Source organism: Brassica rapa, chromosome A10 (genome assembly GCF_000309985.2).
Source record: "Brassica rapa cultivar Chiifu-401-42 chromosome A10, CAAS_Brap_v3.01, whole genome shotgun sequence".
NCBI classification, from domain to species: Eukaryota; Viridiplantae; Streptophyta; class Magnoliopsida; order Brassicales; family Brassicaceae; genus Brassica; species Brassica rapa.
Window position 1 is genome coordinate 12,586,902 of NC_024804.2, and position 17,531 is coordinate 12,604,432.

The 17,531-nt window shown below is 38.8% G+C and overlaps 5 protein-coding genes across 5 annotated transcripts; 4 read left to right on the forward strand and 1 right to left on the reverse strand.

The window, feature by feature from the left end:
* Positions 1-75: 75 nt before the first annotated feature.
* Positions 76-3,034, forward strand: LOC103845263. Its single transcript, XM_009122098.3, has 12 exons — positions 76-223; positions 371-991; positions 1,079-1,197; positions 1,282-1,401; positions 1,500-1,587; positions 1,714-1,805; positions 1,887-1,991; positions 2,081-2,190; positions 2,268-2,355; positions 2,464-2,499; positions 2,593-2,710; positions 2,800-3,034. Exons 2-11 carry the CDS (start codon positions 403-405, stop codon positions 2,674-2,676), a joined length of 1,431 nt encoding a protein of 476 aa, XP_009120346.1. The 5' UTR covers positions 76-223; positions 371-402; the 3' UTR covers positions 2,677-2,710; positions 2,800-3,034.
* Positions 3,035-3,173: 139 nt separating this feature from the next.
* Positions 3,174-3,833, forward strand: LOC103845264. Its single transcript, XM_009122099.3, has 2 exons — positions 3,174-3,504; positions 3,579-3,833. Exons 1-2 carry the CDS (start codon positions 3,343-3,345, stop codon positions 3,678-3,680), a joined length of 264 nt encoding a protein of 87 aa, XP_009120347.1. The 5' UTR covers positions 3,174-3,342; the 3' UTR covers positions 3,681-3,833.
* A 145-nt stretch (positions 3,834-3,978) lies between these two features.
* Positions 3,979-6,217, reverse strand: LOC103845265 (CBL-interacting serine/threonine-protein kinase 10). The gene is made up of 2 exons (XM_009122100.3): positions 5,992-6,217; positions 3,979-5,670 (listed from the first exon to the last, which is right to left on the reverse strand). Exon 2 carries the CDS (start codon positions 5,465-5,467, stop codon positions 4,079-4,081), a length of 1,389 nt encoding a protein of 462 aa, XP_009120348.1. The 5' UTR covers positions 5,468-5,670; positions 5,992-6,217; the 3' UTR covers positions 3,979-4,078.
* A 327-nt stretch (positions 6,218-6,544) lies between these two features.
* LOC103845266 (defensin-like protein 37) lies at positions 6,545-9,062 on the forward strand. The gene is made up of 2 exons (XM_018655492.2): positions 6,545-8,532; positions 8,642-9,062. Exons 1-2 carry the CDS (start codon positions 8,475-8,477, stop codon positions 8,866-8,868), a joined length of 285 nt encoding a protein of 94 aa, XP_018511008.1. The 5' UTR covers positions 6,545-8,474; the 3' UTR covers positions 8,869-9,062.
* Positions 9,063-9,434: 372 nt separating this feature from the next.
* LOC103845267 (E3 ubiquitin-protein ligase listerin) lies at positions 9,435-17,340 on the forward strand. Its single transcript, XM_009122101.3, has 14 exons — positions 9,435-9,866; positions 9,944-10,061; positions 10,124-10,186; positions 10,278-10,355; positions 10,466-10,557; positions 10,919-11,021; positions 11,174-11,326; positions 11,415-12,506; positions 12,611-13,113; positions 13,282-14,663; positions 14,881-15,908; positions 15,995-16,453; positions 16,552-16,782; positions 16,900-17,340. Exons 1-14 carry the CDS (start codon positions 9,811-9,813, stop codon positions 17,125-17,127), a joined length of 5,586 nt encoding a protein of 1,861 aa, XP_009120349.1. The 5' UTR covers positions 9,435-9,810; the 3' UTR covers positions 17,128-17,340.
* The last annotated feature ends 191 nt before the right edge of the window (positions 17,341-17,531 follow it).

Consider the following 17,531-nt stretch of genomic DNA (forward strand, 5'->3'; position numbering starts at 1 on the left):
AACGTACGATGAGTTCGTCAATAAATACATTCTCCTTGAACAATCCATTATAGGCCCAACAAAAGCCCATTATAACTGAAAACTAGTGAACAAGGTCAAACAAAAGCCCAATAAGAGACATATCTAACTCCAAAACCCTCAGAGAGCATCAACAGCTAAACCCTGAAATCTCCATTTCTTCCTATCCTTCCTCTGTTCGCGTTCGTCGCACAAATCCGCAAAGGTTTCACCTTTTCTCCTTGTTTCAATCATATATGCATATTCCTATTTATTGTATAGCGGAATCGATTGTGTTTATGTTGTGATGGTTCTGGGTTCCTCTCCATTTCAATCTCTGTGTTAATGGCATTAGTTTTTTTTCCAATTGCAGGTGGATAAAGTTTGCATCTTTATATTTGCTCAATGGCTTTTGATCAAAAGCTCAAGAAAAGGCTGAAGCTTTCATCTCTCAATTCTAATTCTTCTTACAAAGGAAGTAATAGATCCAGTACTCGCAGAAGTGATGATGATGACACAACCCCTCGGAATAGTAGTAAAGCTAAGGTCTCGTATGTGAAGAAGAAGAGGGTCTACGCCACTAAGGCTGAGCTCACTGAGCATAGCCATGTGAACGAAGTTCCACGCACCATGTGGGCTGCTTCAAAGACAAAGCAAAGGTCTAGTTCTAGTTTAAAGACCACTAATGATGCTGCAAAAACGACAAGAGGGATGTTGAAAACAAAGTCACCGAGGGGAGATGATGGAAAGCATGATACTCCTCGAAAGCAAAGTTATCGGAAGAGAGATGATTTGGATAAAAATGGGGATGTGAGCCGGAGGAGAAGCTCTGATGTGCCTTCTTATAAGGCTAAGAAGCAGGCGTTTGCAGAGAAGAAAGTGTTGGACGATGGTTTAGATGGTCAGGAGGATCAGCCAAGGAAGAGAAAGAGGATACGGCTTGATCCCTATGATACCTCGAATAAGAGAATAGATGATGATGTCATTCTTGATGGTTAGTTATCTCTTTGTGCTTCTTTCACTAGAATCAGTTTCACTTGGTGCATCTCCTAACTTGCTGTTTCTTTATCCTTTTTTTCAGTAAGCCATAAAGAAAAGAAGAAGAACGATAAAGAGAAGAAGAGTGTAGAAATGTCGCAAAATGCACAGTTTCGTGCAATTCAGCCTAGTCAGTCGATCCTTTCCTATGTGGAAGAAAATGTAATTTACAGGTTTTTGTGGTATCTTACATAATCTTCATATACATATTCATTACCTGGCTTGTAACATACATTTTTACGGCAGCTGCTGGGGCGTAGACGCTTGACTGAACTAAAGAAGGCTGGCTACAACACAGAGCTTCCTGCTCCGTTAGATAATATCCCTCAGTCTACCAGCACAGAGAGAGAGCGTATAGAAGAAAGTGTATGTTCATATTCCTCATGCTCTGTCTCTAAGATCTGAAGATAATAGATTGCCTTGCTTAGAAAGTCTAAGCTAATGTTGTGATTGCCTATTTGCAGCTATTTAGGAATAAGTTGGAATTCTTTGCTGCAGCAAATGTTTCATCGTCATTTCCACCTCCTGATGTACCTGAGATTGCATTTGCAGGTAATGTATTTAATTGTTATTCCCACCAGTACCATAGAAACATTAGGAGTATGCATGTTTAGTTACATTAGACAAGACAGAACTTTAGTAAAAGGTGGAGCTATTTGGTGTCTTAACTCTGATCAGGAAGGTCAAATGTTGGCAAATCGTCGCTGCTAAATGCTCTTACCAGACAGTGGGGTGTTGTAAGGACATCTGACAAACCAGGACTGACTCAGGTATTCCCTCTTTCTGAGAATCACTCCCTTGTACGGCTTAGCATTTACCTGTAATAATAACGAAGGCTTTGTTCACTGCAGACCATCAATTTTTTCGACCTCGGTCCGAAGGTTCGCCTTGTTGACTTACCAGGCTACGGCTTTGCCTATGCAAAAGATGAAGTTAAGGAAGCTTGGGAAGATCTTGTGAGTATCATCTGCCTCTGACTAGAATTTATAATGTTGATTTTGCTTGCTCTCAATGATTGTAATATGTTTAACACCGATCCATGCAGGTAAAGGAATATGTCTCAACAAGAAGTAGTCTTAAAAGGGTATGCCTTCTTGTTGACACCAAATGGGGCATGAAGCCAAGAGACCAGGAGCTTATTAATCTGATGGAGAGGTAAAACAATTGTTGCTGCTCTTAATCATCTCTGTTTATAATGGCAAGTGTCCTGATAGTTGAAAACTGAATCGCAGATCGAATACAAAGTATCAGATAGTCTTAACCAAGACAGATGTTGTTTTTCCAATGGATGTGGCACGTCGAGCAATGCAAATCGAAGAGGTCTTACTTACTATGCTCTAAATGTATTAATAAGGAATGCATAAAAAAAAAGACTGTTGTTTATTCTCTGCTTATACTAATATTTATTTTTTCTTAACAAAAATGCAGAAGTTGAAGGCAAACAGATCAATTGTCCAGCCTCTGGTATGTATGTATGAATATGATTTAGCAAGTTTGTGTTTGCAAGAAGATGAAACCTAGGAAGGAAGTGGTTTAATGTTTTAATAATTTTTACAGATGATGGTGAGCTCAAGATCAGGAGCTGGCATAGGAAGCTTAAGAACTGCCCTTGCTAAAATTGCCAAGTTTGCAAAGTTCTAAGTTCTCAAAACAAGAAAACAATCCCCAAAGCCAGGTAAAGCTAGGCTCTTTCGCTTTTCCATAGTAAAATAATGATAAAACGAGGTCAAGCTTTCTCTATAATTACTTGCATTTGTTCAACAGAGGCAAAGAAGAATACTTTTGATGGCAGAAATGATTGTGAGGAAGTCAAAATGATAGGATAAAGAGGAAGAATGGTGAATGGTGAATGGTGTGATGAAGATCCAACTAAAGTTAGTGAAAAATGTCAACAAATCACTCTGGTTTATTTCTATTTGTTTACTATCTACTTGTAATGTCATATGCATCTTTCACTAAGAGAACAATTAGCATAAACGTGGTGTCTCACGTTCTTACAGATTAGGTTGCCAAAACCACTCACTTTTTCAACAAATGGAATAAAACTTTGAATTTAATAAAGATAAATAAACAGTGATGATGTGACGATCAGCCATCTAAAGGTGTTATTAGGTGAATATTGAAATTTTGGAGATAACTTTCGGGAGTGGCCTACCTACTTTGACACTTCTTCAACCTCTCCCTTTGAATTTTTCTTACCCTCTCTCTCTCTAGTCTTCATCAACTCCTCTATCTTTCTCTCTCCTCATTGTCTTTCATATCAACTGCAGAAAAGCAAAATCAAGCGAGGAGAAAGAAGAAAGAGAGATGTGTCCGTTAAGGCTGATCCTCATATTCTTGTCGGCTACTCTAGCTGGCTTCTTTGTCCTCAAGAAGCTCAACACTTCCTACGACGATCCTCTCGCCGACCCTCTCGCCGAAGCTGATCCCGTCGACGCTGACTCTGACTCTGACTCCAAATTCTCTAAGGTCTCTTCTTCTTCTTTTGCCTCGGATCGTCATTCTCTCTATTTTGGATTAAAATGGGTTTCTCTCATTTTCAGGTGGGAATGGCAATGAAGTCTGGATTTTGGACATGCGTTGACATGGCAAGTGGCCGCTATCTCTGGAACCATCTCTGTTCCAATTCCGACAAGTCGTCTTGAGTTCTCTTACTCTCTCTCTGTCTCTATCTCCATTGTCTGTAATTGTCTAATTGTTGCAATGGACAACAACTAAATCGCATATTGTCACTGTACTATATTACAGATCTCGTCTTCACCATTAAATTTTCAATAAAGACGAGTCTTTTATCAGTTTCTAGCTCTCTTTATATCTGAATTCACTTCAGTGATTCGACCAGATGATGCTAAAGTACTTTTTCTCATGTGTTTTTTTTCTTTAACCTGTTAAGATGTAAGAGCAAGCAATTAAAAGTTCTCAACTCTCAATGCTTTGTCAATGAGTTCTGGAAACGACTTTATTATATGCAGGAAACTCATTTACTGTACGGTTTAACATCAGAGTTAAGACGAACTTGAAAGATAACAAAAGATTCTCAAAACTACAATGGTTCTTCTTCTTCTTCCTGTTGTTGTTGTTCGGTCTCTTGGTTTGAATCAGGAATTAACTGCTCATCTTTGTCGCTCTGCCAAACCCACACAATATCTGCAAGAGCAGGCCTAAGATCCTCTTTCACTAATTTCTGATACTCTAGAGTATCTCCATTAGATTTCTTCATTTCCACCATATGAAACGTTGGCGTCACTTGGAATATTTCCGCATCCATCGATAGTTTTCCTTTTCTTCCCTCCTTTGAAGTTTCTAGTTTGAACAGACCTGCTTCTCGTTTTCTTATGCTCAGTTTCAACCGTTGCGCCACCTCCTCCAGCTTAGATATGATCACTGAAGCAGGTTTCTGGGATGTGAATCTAGATTCTCGCTTGTCGTACACATCTCCAAACAGTCCCGTCAGGTCGAACCCAGAAGACGAGGCAATTATATCAAACGCATTTATACTTGTAGGCTGGTCTGTATTGTTTTCCTCTGTGACCCTTCCTCCGTTCTCGCTTGGACCTGCAGCACTAGCTTCCAGGGGATTAGTCTCTCTGACTCGTTTCTCCATCTTCTTCTGTTTCATGTGTAAACCTTTTCTGAACCAAGAACTCTCCTTGATTTTTGCGATGGTGATTCTAGTTTCAGGGTTAGGGTCCAGCATCTTACACAACAGCCTCCGTACTTCTGGAGCGAACCAGCTTGGGGCCTTAAAATCTCCTTTTCCTATCTTTCTGTACATCTCCATGAGGTTAGAGTCATGGAAAGGGAGATACCCAGCCAACAGAACAAACAAAACTACTCCACAAGACCAAATATCTGCCTTTGTCCCATCATAGCCTTTTCGATTGATCACTTCAGGAGCAACATACGCAGGCGTACCACAAGTTGTGTGGAGGAGACCATCTTGCCGCTTGCAATCAGCGAGAGCACTTAACCCGAAATCAGAAACCTTGAGATTCTCATTGTCATCCAGCAACAGATTCTCGGGCTTTATGTCACGATGATACACTTGCCTGCTGTGGCAAAAATCAACCGCGTTGATAAGCTGATGAAAGTATTTCCAAGCAACATCGTCTCTCAGCTTCCCTTTAGCAACCTTGTTGAAAAGCTCCCCTCCTTTACAGTACTCCATAACAAAGTAGATCCTTGTTTTAGTTGCCATGACCTCGTATAGCTCAACTACGTTAGGGTGTTTAGCGATCCTCATAACAGAGATCTCTCGCTTGATCTGCTCCATAAGGCCAACTTTCATAACCTTATCCTTGTCGATCATCTTGATAGCAACGCTCTGGTTAGTATGAACACTCCTTCCATAATACACCTTGGCAAACGTACCTTGACCCAACAACCTCCCGACTTCATACTTATCGGTCAAGACACTCGGCTTATTTTCCATCTAATCGACACAATTACACAAGCAGAAGAAGAAGAAGAAGAAAACTACTAACTCCAGCTAGATCAGAATGTGTCCTAGCTCGTGCAACTAATGCCCTAGTGACAGGACACATCTTCCAGCATAGCTGAGTCTATTTCAAAGCAAGAGAGTGCTGATTAGATTGGCGTAGCGGTATGAATACACCCACCTCTCAGAATCTGAGCCTGTGGAAGTAAAATGAATAAAGCCATGAGATCTCGTTGTTCATAAAAATGGGAACTTTTTCAATTTCACGAGTAATCCTTTCACCAAACAGAACGAAAAATTGAATGATCAAATCAATATTCGAAACGCAATCCACGCAGAAACAAAATCACAAGCTCCCAAACTCTAAAGCCCTAAACCAGATATACCGTTTTATCTATTACCGCATTTCCTATATAGATTGGCAATTGGAAAACCCTAAAATTCAACATGTAATCGACAAAATCGCTCGGAGAATACAATCAATCGATCAAAGAGATTATGATTTTAAGGAGAATCACCTCAGATTGAAGGAGAATGAATCGAGGGATCTTGAACGAAGACGAGCAGATCTCTCTATCCGCCTCTGAGTCTCCCTTCACGCGACTCCTTCTCTTCCTTGTTTGTTTCTCTCTCTGCTTGTTGTTGATGGAGAGGAGAAAGAAGAAGAAAAGATGAAAATGAAAATGAAAATGAAGCTAAACGTCATTGGCGGCGGTCCATTGGAATATTAAAAAAAAAAAAAACTAATGGTTAATTAGGCTGAGAAGCCACTTGTCTCCTTCTGTGCCTTGCCCCCACCTCTCTCCCATTCGCCAACTTTGCTTTTCATCCAATGGCTCTCCTTTTGCCACCCTATTTATTCATTATTGAATTTATCACTCTCATCATGTATAACAAAAATACCAATTATATTCTGACTGGATATTCCTAAAGGCTATTGGTTTAGTTTGGTGATTAATCCATTTTAGCATAGGATGGTTGAGATGTTGCAATGAACTCTTGATTCTTGGATTTTTTAAATTAAAATTTACAGATGACAAAAAGAATAATGATTGGATGTAGCCTTCTAAGACCTGACCGACGTAAATGATGGATATTGAGATTTTAAGTCCCTAAAAACAATAATAGATTTTTTAACTTTAAAATATAATGTGTTTAGTTTGCTAGTATATGTCCAACTCACCTCTTCCCAGACTCCTATGCATTTTTCTAAAACAGGAAGATTCGTATAAAAGAAAATTAATGTTTCTGTAAATGAATGATCCTTTATTTTAATAATTTTTAAAATTACACATTTAATTTTTTTTTTGCTAACTAAGCCATTTTAGATATATATATATAATCAATGTTAAATCAATTTAACAGTTGATTTTTATGTATCTAAGACGGTTTAATAAAAAAGAAGTTTAGAATAGACAATTTTACATTTAGAGATTAAAATTTACTTAGGAAAGAAAATGGCTAGATCTTCCAAAAAGTTTTAAAAATGTTTTTAGGACCAAAACTCTAAACCCTCTCTCAAAATCTAAATCATAATTATTGATTAGTGTAGTTAATCTTAGGGATAAAAATATGTTTGCTTCTTCAATGAAACATAATTTGATCACTTTGATCGTTGAAACTATTTTTGTGATAAAAATTTTTTTAGTTATATCGTAAAGTATTTCTAAAAAAGTTGTTTTGAAATGTCTGAATTTTTAGTGGATTTCTCTCTTACCCAAAAAATAATAATTGTTTTTTACTTGGTTAGTTATTTAAGACCAAATTCTAGATCAATTATTATAATAAATACTAGGAGTACAAATTGGTATTCATAAACCAATTAAGAATATGGGTAGTTTCAAGTTTACCACAATTTTGATATTACTTTTCAAGTTTAACCTTAAAAGATAATCATTTTTATAAATAATTTAAGTTTGTTATGATAAAAAACTAGACCAACTCTAATAAATTATCAAAAATTATTTATATAACATTTATAGAAGTTTATAAATCTAATCTCACCCCCTAAATAAAAAACAATAAATCATAAACCCAAATGTTAAAATATTTTTGATTAAACTTATTTTTGAAAAGTGGTAGCTAACTTATGACATTTCAAGTAATTTATCTTACGAATATGATTATGGTTTATCCATTAAGATTAGGCTTTTCTAATTAGGATTTTCAGTCTTATTTACTATAAATACTTATGATGCACGACTTTGTAACTCAGCCCATTCATCAATAAACGTCAAGTTATGTGCAAGCAAATCGTGTATCATTGATACTTTATCCCTTGTTTCATCCGTTAACACTTTAAAGTTTTTACACACAAAAAAAGAATCGTCATAAGTGTTATTCAGAGGTACAAACGAGGTTACATTCGTAAACTGTTGAACTCTAAATAACATAAGATATTTCAAAATCTTTGTGTGGAGATCTTCAAGCGTGTAAAAGCCTTAAAAGCTCTAGGATTTCGCCCTCATCCATCTTTGATATTTTTGGATGAGATTTCAAACCAAGACCGCACAAGATGTATCAAAGCTCTTTGAGCTTCACTGAAACCGTATCATCTTGGGATGATCCCCAACCGTGATCTGAAAAATATTGTGACATAGCGCATCATATGGACGCAGACTGATACATGTTATATCCCTAGCTGAAGATATATTTAGACAATGTTTTCTTTTTTCATACTTTTGACTCTCGCCTTTTCTTGTCTACTTTCATACTTTTGACTTAATGTGCAAAAACCAATTATAAACCTACTGAAAGGTAGAATTATAGTCAAAGATTGATCAGAAATCTCTCCCTAACTTATGCACATCACTCAACTAACCCATTTCTCCTTCTTTTTATAATTATATCCAATTATGAATTAGTAATGATACCATACGCACCACTCGAGGGCCCATAATCATCTTTTTTAATGCGTTTTCCTATAAATAACAAACAACATTAAGATCACATTCAAAGGCAAACTAAGGAGTGCAGAGGGTATTTTACCAAGCAAAGACGAATGGCCGTGAAGCTCAATTACCTCTTTCTTTTCGCGTACATTGTTCTTCTTATTTCAGGTAAATTATATATGTATGATCCATGAAGTATTATTTCCTTTTCCGCCTAAGATCTTGTGTTCTTTTGTGAGAAAAAAAAAACAAAATGTTTTTTGATATGATGATACAGAGGGAAATGCTACTAATGCGCCCCTGACGATGCCCACAAAGGTAGCTACCGCAGGAGGACGGGATGGGAAAGCGGGTAGGTCGGAATGGCTATACGTAGCAGGAGAGTGTGCAAAATTACCACTTTGCAACAAATATTGCGTTTCCAACGGGTTTCGTCTTGGTGGGTTTTGTAAAAAATTGTCCCCTCAAGCTTCTTCTCTTTCTTGTGTTTGTAAATACACCTAAGTTAATTAACAACAAGTTCCTTTTCTTTCTTTTTGTTGTTGAGAAAAACAATAAAAGTGTTGTTGACAATGTAAGCCTTGTTGGTCCCTTCTACCGTTCTACGTATGTTTTATGGTTTCGAACTTGTAAGTCTGGTATTGCTTTGTGATTTGATAATTTCGTTTAAAAAAATAAGATCCTGATTTAGCCTATAATTACAAGGGCCCGTTCTCCCATTTACGTATCAGGTTATTGATTTTGAGAGCTGGTTATAAATTTTACTTTTAACCGGTGACTATTATAGAAACATTTAGTGACTTTTGGAAGAAGTATAAGTTAAAAATAAATATTTTTCGGTTTAGAAAAGAAAAACCAGTAAAATATTAGATATTTTTAAAAAGATGTAAAAAGACTTTTAACTTAACATTAAATTTTTGTATATTTAAAACGACTCGTTAACAAAAAATAATGCCTAAAATGGACAATTATAAAAGTTAAAGATTAAAAAAAAAACTCAATGAATATTTTCTTTACTTGTGTTTTGGGTATAAAATGGCTTTTTGGCAGTTTTTCCTTTACCAAAGTCGGTCCCAATCCCAAACGACCCTTTTTTTTTTGTCTATCTGATAGGATAGGACTATATTCATAAACCACCAGCAAGATTTACATCGAAGCCAGCAAAGCGACCCTATACGTCCGTCTTATAATATTTTCTCAGGTTTAGGAGTATTAGCTGGGCCGTCAATAACTGGGCCTGACTCTAACAAATCCAGTCCTAATCGGCACACGCTCGACCCCGACGAACTTTCTTGGTCTCCTCCTGCGACGGCGCGACCACACAACCACCGCCTTCCTTCGCCGAACCTTGACTTTACTCTAATCGCTAGACCGATCACACCCTTTTCTCCTTCCCTCTTCCCAATATCCGAAGCAGACGTTTCCTCCGTCTAACAGTAGAACAAGATGGGTAGACCCAAAGGAGACGCTGCAAGGAGCAAGGCTCGTCCTTCCAGCAGCAGGTTAAATTATCCTTCAATCTCTCCTCGCGTTCCGCTTTTATATTGATTCGCTTACTGAATTGGACCTTTCTGAACAGCTTGGCAGCTTCTCTGTTGCCGTCTGGCTCTGCAGCCGCCGGCCTAGGTTTTGGCGGCTATGTTGGTAGCTCTAGATTCGAATCTTCTATATCCAACGAAGACTCTGCTCCCCTTTTGGTATGTTGATTGATTCTGCCTTCTTGAATGCTAGTCTCTCATCTTTGTGGATTGATTTGTAGGATTTGGATAGAGAGATGGCTCAACACTTGCAACGTCTTTCTAGGAAGGACCCTACAACAAAGGTAACGCCTTTCTGGTTATTCAATCGACTATAATTATTAATTACCTCTTCGTCTGAGTTTTGTTTAATTGTGATTTGTTTGGTTTCAACAGATTAAAGCTCTTACTTCCTTGTCAGAACTGGTTAAGCAGAAGAAAGGGAAAGAGCTTTTGCCATTAATCCCACAATGGGTATGTTTCTTTGTTGACACACTAGGGTTTTTGCAGCATGTTGATCACTGTCTTCCTCACGTTGTAGTGCTTTTGGTTGTTCATTGACGTTTTTTCTCTGACTTTTCCAGACATTTGAGTACAAGAAGTTGATACTGGACTACAATAGAGATGTTCGGCGAGCTACGCATGAGGTCATGGCTAATGTTGTCACTGGTGTCGGGTTGGTACTTTGGACTTTTAATTTTGTAATGGATGCTCTTTTTCTTGCTGTCACTCCTATGTAGTCTCTCATTTAGTTTTTCTTTTAGTATCACACTCGGATTTTTCTATTAGTGAGATATGAATATGATTTTGCTTTGGGTTTTCTTAACATCTCTATCAAAGGAATACTTGAATATTTTTTTTTTGGAAATGAATCGTTTGTTGTTCAGTAGTGCAGAAGCCTAACTATATTGGGCGTGTCATATAGGGAATGTGTCTTGATATAGTCTTAGCATTCATGCGATATTTCCTCTTTTTTTGCCTTCTCTCTCGATGATTGGTATTCTGCATTAATTCGTATTTTATTACATGTTTGGCAGGAGAGACTTAGCACCCCATCTTAAGTCTATAATGGGGCCCTGGTGGTTTTCACAGTTTGATTTGGCTTCTGAAGTTTCTCAAGCAGCGAAGTCGTCTTTGCAGGTTGGCACCTCGTTCTCAAGATTTCTTTTTCTACCTTGTGTGTAGATGCCACACTTTTTATAATAAACTCTCTTTTGGTTTTATTAAACTAGTGATTCTGGTTAGCTGTACTTTGTTAAAACATTCATTTTTCGATTTTCATGGTTGAACAGGCAGCTTTCCCTGCCCAGGAGAAGAGATTGGACGCCTTGAATCTGTGTTCAGCTGAGATTTTTGCTTATCTGGAGGAAAATCTCAAACTTACCCCTCAAAATTTGTCTGATAAAGCACTTGCTTCCGATGAATTACAAGAAATGTATCAGCAGGTACTCCATCTGGGTGAAAATCTACGTTAAGGCACAACTTTTCCTTTTGGCTTTTATTTCCCGATATCTTATTCTGCGTTGTTTTCAGATGATATCTTCGTCTCTGGTGGCGTTGGCTACACTTCTTGATATTTTGCTCAACGAACCTGATAAAGCTGGCTCTGCAAGTTTAAATGCTGAATCGAAACTTGCTACGAAGGCTAGGAGAGTAGCAACCTCCTCGGCGGAGAAGTTGTTCTCTTTCCATAAATGCTTTCTGAACTTTCTAAAATCTGAAAGCCCTAGTATCCGGTCAGCGACTTATTCTTTGTTGAGCAGCTTCATTAAAAATGTTCCTGAAGTCTTTAGTGAAGGCGACGTTAGATGTCTTGCACCAGCTCTGCTTGGTGTTTTTCGAGAAAATAATCCAATTTGCCACTCTTCAATGTGGGAGGCTGTCTTGCTGTTCTTTAGAAAGTTTCCGCAGAGTTGGGGCAACTTGAATGTTCATAAATCTGTTCTAAATCACTTATGGCAGTTTCTTAGGAACGGGTGTTTTGGATCCCCACTGGTTTCTTACCCTGCATTGATATTGTTCCTGGAAGTTATGCCAACCCAATCCGTAGAAGCTGATAAGTTCTTCGTGAATTTTTTCACTAACTTATTGGCTGGGAGGAGTATGTGTGATTCCAGGGCGGATCAATTATCACTCCTTCGTGCAACCACTGAATGTTTTCTCTGGGGGTTGCGTAATTCTTCAAGGTATTGCGATAATCCCAACTCCATTCAAGATCTCCAAGTTGCTCTAATTGATAAAGTCCTTGTGAAAATTTTATGGGCAAACTTCTTTGAACTATATACGGGCAGTACTCCGCCTATTCAGAGGAAGCCAGCTGGAACTCTGAGCATGAGTAGTTCAGTTAGTTTTCTGTCAGAGCTAGGAAGATGCATCGTAGAGATTCTTTCAGGAGTTAATTTACTCGAACAGAAACTGCTGTCTTTTTTCTTTAAATATGTTCAAGAGAGCTTCTTGAATACGCTGCAGCAGGGAAATTTAGAGACAATCACGGGCAGCATGAAAAAAATGATTGACTTTCTCTTGTTATTGGAGAGAGACTCAGTTTCCGAAGCTGAGAGTTGGCCTTTAGATCAATTTATACGGCCACTGTTGTCCAAGGCCTTCCCGTGGATAAAATCATCTGTAAGTTATTGTTCATGTTGTGTTACCATTTTTATTTCATGGTAAGCCGTAATGCCGTATGATGTTTTTACTTGATTAACTCATGTGGATTTCTCTGTTTTCAGGAATTGATAGATGGTGTGAAGCTTTTGTCAGTTTCAGTATCAATCTTTGGACCGAGAAAGATAGTTCCATCATTTACTGGTGGTATAGAAACTTCTACCCTTCTTTCTGATGATGAAGGGAGTGATATGAGCTCAGAGAAGTTCATTAAAGTTTTCCGAGAAGTCTTCATTCCTTGGTGTATGGATGGACATGACTCTTCGACTGCAGCTAAACAAGATCTCTTGCTTTCATTACTTGATGATGAATGTTTTACTCAGCAGTGGAGTGATGTAATTTCTTATGTATTTGATCAACAACATCAGGGATTTAATAACCTGGCTTCTATAGAAATGCTTTTAGAGAAGGCAAGGGATGAAATTACAAAAAGAAGTTCTGGGCTGGGGTTGAATAAAAGAATCGGCTCTAGGCCAGTCGATTGGCATCACAACCTCATAGAATCAACTGCTATAAGTCTCGTCCATTCCTCCTCAATGACTACAACCTCTACTGCTCAGTTCCTGTGGTAAGTTAGTCAATATATCTATAAAACAGTATCAAACAAAGCTAATGTTCATATCATTTTAATTCAAGCTCACGAATCCAAGATTTTGCATTTACATTTCTCAGCCAGTTCTTTGAGACTGCTTGTTTGCTTGATCTCCGTTCCTATTCTATATTTATGTGTCTGCAGTTCAGTTCTGGGTGGTTCAACGGAAGACAGCAGTATTTCTTTTGTGTCAAGAAGCTCGTTGGTCTTGATATATAGAGGGATTCTCGAAAAGCTTCTTTCTTTTATCAAACAGTCACCATTATGTTCACTCAATGATACTTGTTCCTCTCTTATCGCTGAGGCTGTTGATATAGAGTTTGATTTGAGCAGTTCCGTCGATGCGACCACGGTGGCTAAGTTTGCAGCAGAAGTAATTGATGGTAGTATCTTCAGTTTAAAGGGTCTGAATCAAGATGCCACACTACTTTCAACGATTTTGTCTTCTATCTTTATCATTGACTTGGAGAACAGATTATCATCACTAGTGGACAATACTCTATATGAGTTTAAAGAGAAGAGAAAGGATCGGGATCTTGTGTGTGGTTTTGTTCATGCTCTTTGCTCTAAGATAAATAATCAGTTCTGGAAATCTATAAATTGTGATGTCAGGAAGAGTACAGCAAGGATTCTGGCTCAGTCCTTACGGTCAGTTGTTCAACTTGAGGATGATCTGCAACCTTGTCAACTTACGTTACTGTGTGCTTCATGGATGCCCGAGGTATTGGAGTATCTCTCGTTGGATCAAACTGATGAAGAAAATATATGTGGGCTGCTCCTGCTTGAGAGTGATGTATGGCCTATGTGGATCAGCCCCAGCTCGTTAGCTAGCCTTAATACGCGTGACCTGCCTGCTCATTTGTACGAATTGAGGGCATCCAAGAGTCAAAGATTTGTTTCTTTCATTGAAAGTCTGATCATGAAAATGGGGATTCACCGATTTCTTGGTGGCCACAAAGATAATGGGTTATCCTCTCAAGCTTGGCTTTCCGCAGAAATACTCTGCACGTGGGAGTGGCCAGGGGGTAGTGTTCAAACTTCTTTCCTTCCAGCACTCGTTTCATATTGTAAGAGTGAACCAGCGAAGGCAGATTTACTAAACTTCATTTTTGAGATTCTACTGAATGGTGCTCTTGTGCATGGAGAGGATGAAGAGGATGAGAGGGAGAGCTCCGAACACATGTGGGTTGAATTGAACAATCACATAGAGGACGTCCAAGAACCTTTTTTGAGGGCTCTAGTGTCATTGACTTCCACTTTGTTTAAGGAGAACATTTGGAGAGAAGAAGAAGCCATGGCTGCTTTCAAAATGGTCACAGATAAACTCTTCATAGGGGAAGAGACAAGCAAAAACTGTTTGAGAACCATTCCTTTCATTATGAGCATAATAATTTCACCATTACGTACAACAACCAAATCTGATGTTTCTGGTGAAGACACTGGGCTACCACTGGAAATTATCCTTAGAGGTTGGCTGGAGAGGTCTTTGTCGTTTCCTCCTCTGGTCCTCTGGCAAAGTGGGGAAGGTGAGGCCCCATTTAATTTTCTTACAATGTTATAGTTTTCATGGCTAGTGATCTCATCGTGATTATCTGTACATTGCTTAGTTTTTAAATAAATGATTAGGCTGGGGGTAGATATAGAGCAAGTATGTACTACTGAAATAAGATCGACTTAGTGATATTTCTTTCTTTAGCTTTGCTTTGCATGCCTTGCTGATTGTTGTTTCGTTATCTTTATCAGATATGGAGGACTGGTATCAGCTTGTTATCTCTTGTTATCCCGTGAGTGAAATGGCTGAAGAAGATAAGGCACCACAGATGCATGTGAGCAATGAAGAGAGAACACTTCTGCTTGACTTGTTTCGCAAACAAAGGCAAGTTCCTCGTGCATCAAGCGTAGTTACTCAACTTCCAGCTGTCCAAATTCTTCTGGCAAGACTAATAGCCGTTGCAGTTAGCTACTGTGGAAACGATTTTAATGAGGAAGATTGGGATTTTGTCTTTTCTAATTTGAAGCGACTGATTCAGTCTGCAGTAGTTGTGATGGAGGAAACATCTGAGAACGTCAATGAGTTCATTAGTGGTGTTTCATCCAAGGAGAAGGAGATTGATACTCTTGAGGGACTTGGGCATATTGTTTCTATATCGGATCCTTCTTTAGACAATGCCAAGAATGCTCTCTCAGCATTTTCCTTGCTTAATGCATTAGTAAAACATAAATCAGTTGAAGGTGAAAACAATTTGAATTCTTTGGCAGATGAAATATGGGAGCCGGTTAAAGATCGGATACTTGAAGGTGTTCTGCGTCTTTTCTTCTGCACCGGACTTGCTGAGGCTATTGCTGCTTCATATTCCCCAGAGGCAGCATCTCTTGTTGCTTCATATAGAGTTGATCATTTGCAATTCTGGGAGTTGGTGGCTCATCTTGTTGTCGACTCTTCTCCTCGTGCAAGAGATAGAGCTGTCAGAGCGGTGGAATTTTGGGGTCTAAGCAAGGGAGCCATAAGCTCTTTGTATGCAATAATGTTCTCTTCCGCACCAATCCCTTCCTTGCAACGTGCTGCATACACTGTTTTGTCTACCGAACCTATTTCAAGGCTGGCCATAGTTGCTGATGGAAATGCGTCACCCAGTGATGAGTCTATCATTGATCAGGACTCCATCAACGTTCCATCTGAAGAAAAGCTACGGCTAAGAGATGAAATATCGTGTATGGTTGAGAAGTTAAACTATGAACTTCTGGATACGGATTTAACTGCGCCAGAACGGGTAAACTTTACTTTCAAAAGCTTTCGTTTGTTTATTGCCCCCTCTTCGTACAAACCATTTACTGTAATAGCCGCTTCTAATGGCAGGTGCAAACATTCCTGGCATGGTCTTTGTTGCTCTCGCATGTTAACTCTTTACCTTCGCTAACACAAGGACGAGATAGACTGGTGCAGTACATAGAGAGAACTGCAAATCCGTTGATATTAGATAGTCTTTTCCAGCATATTCCTTTAGAACTATACATGGCACAGAGCTTGAAGAAGAAAGATGCGATTGGTCTGTCTGATTTATCCGGGGTAGCATCTGCAGCAGTTCTTGCGATAACAACGGGTTCGTCCCTGTCAACCGTCGAGTCACTTTGGCCTATTGACACCGGAAAAATGGCTGCGCTTGCTGGAGCGATATATGGTCTGATGATACGTGTCCTTCCAGCTTATGTTAGAGGATGGTTTAGCGAAATGCGTGATCGATCTGCATCATCTTCGATTGAAGCGTTTACAAGATCGTGGTGCAGCCCTTCTTTAATCATGAACGAACTGTCTCAGGTATGTGCACTAAGACCTTTTCTTATCTCTGAGAGTTGCAGTGAAGGTCCACTAATACGTTGCCAAATATTATTGTTCATTGTTTATGTGATCCGCAGATAAAGAAGGCAGACTTTAATGATGATAGCTTTTCAGTCAGCATAAGTAAATCGGCTAATGAAGTGGTTGCTACATATACAAAGGATGAAACCGGGATGGATCTGGTGATCCGTCTTCCAGTTTCTTACCCACTCAGGCCTGTTGATGTCAATTGCACAAAAAGTATTGGAATAAGCGACGCAAAGCAGAGGAAGTGGTTGATGTCTATGCTAATGTTTGTCCGTAACCAGGTACTGTACTTTTGTCAGTCATGTAAAGTCACGAAAAAATGTAGAACAAGATATGATAAACTTAGTGCATGTTTGGGCTGAATATCTTTTTAATTTGAATGTGGTGATTGGAAGCAGAACGGGGCTCTAGCGGAGGCGATAAGGATATGGAAGAGAAACTCGGACAAGGAATTTGAAGGAGTAGAGGACTGTCCGATATGTTACAGTGTGATCCACACAGTGAATCACAGCCTTCCAAGGAGGGCATGCGTGACATGCAAATACAAGTTCCACAAAGCATGTTTAGACAAGTGGTTCCTCACGTCTCATAAGAAAGTCTGCCCCTTGTGTCAGTCTCCTTGCTGATTTGAACAAACGGAGCGGAGGTTATGTTTTGTGACATTAGTGTGTGAGTTTTGCTGTAACACAAACACTCTTCTTACTTTTTTTACTTTCCATACAGAGATTTACATGATGTGTTGAGTTTTGTTCGGAAAGAATAATTGATTTTCAGTATACATGTGGAAGATGATGAAAAGGATAATAATACATATAGAAAAAAAAACTTATTTTCCCATCTTTCTCTCTATCGCATCTGCCTTTGGGTCAGTTTACTCTGGTAGCTCAGTTTCGCTCAACATTTGCTAAATACCCCCATACAGCCCATGATGCTAATACGTTTCTTCAGTGAAGCAGGAGATGTGGAAGTGGCTACTAAAACGGCATCGTTCCATAGGTCCATTTTACTTAAAACCCATAAGGCTTAAATA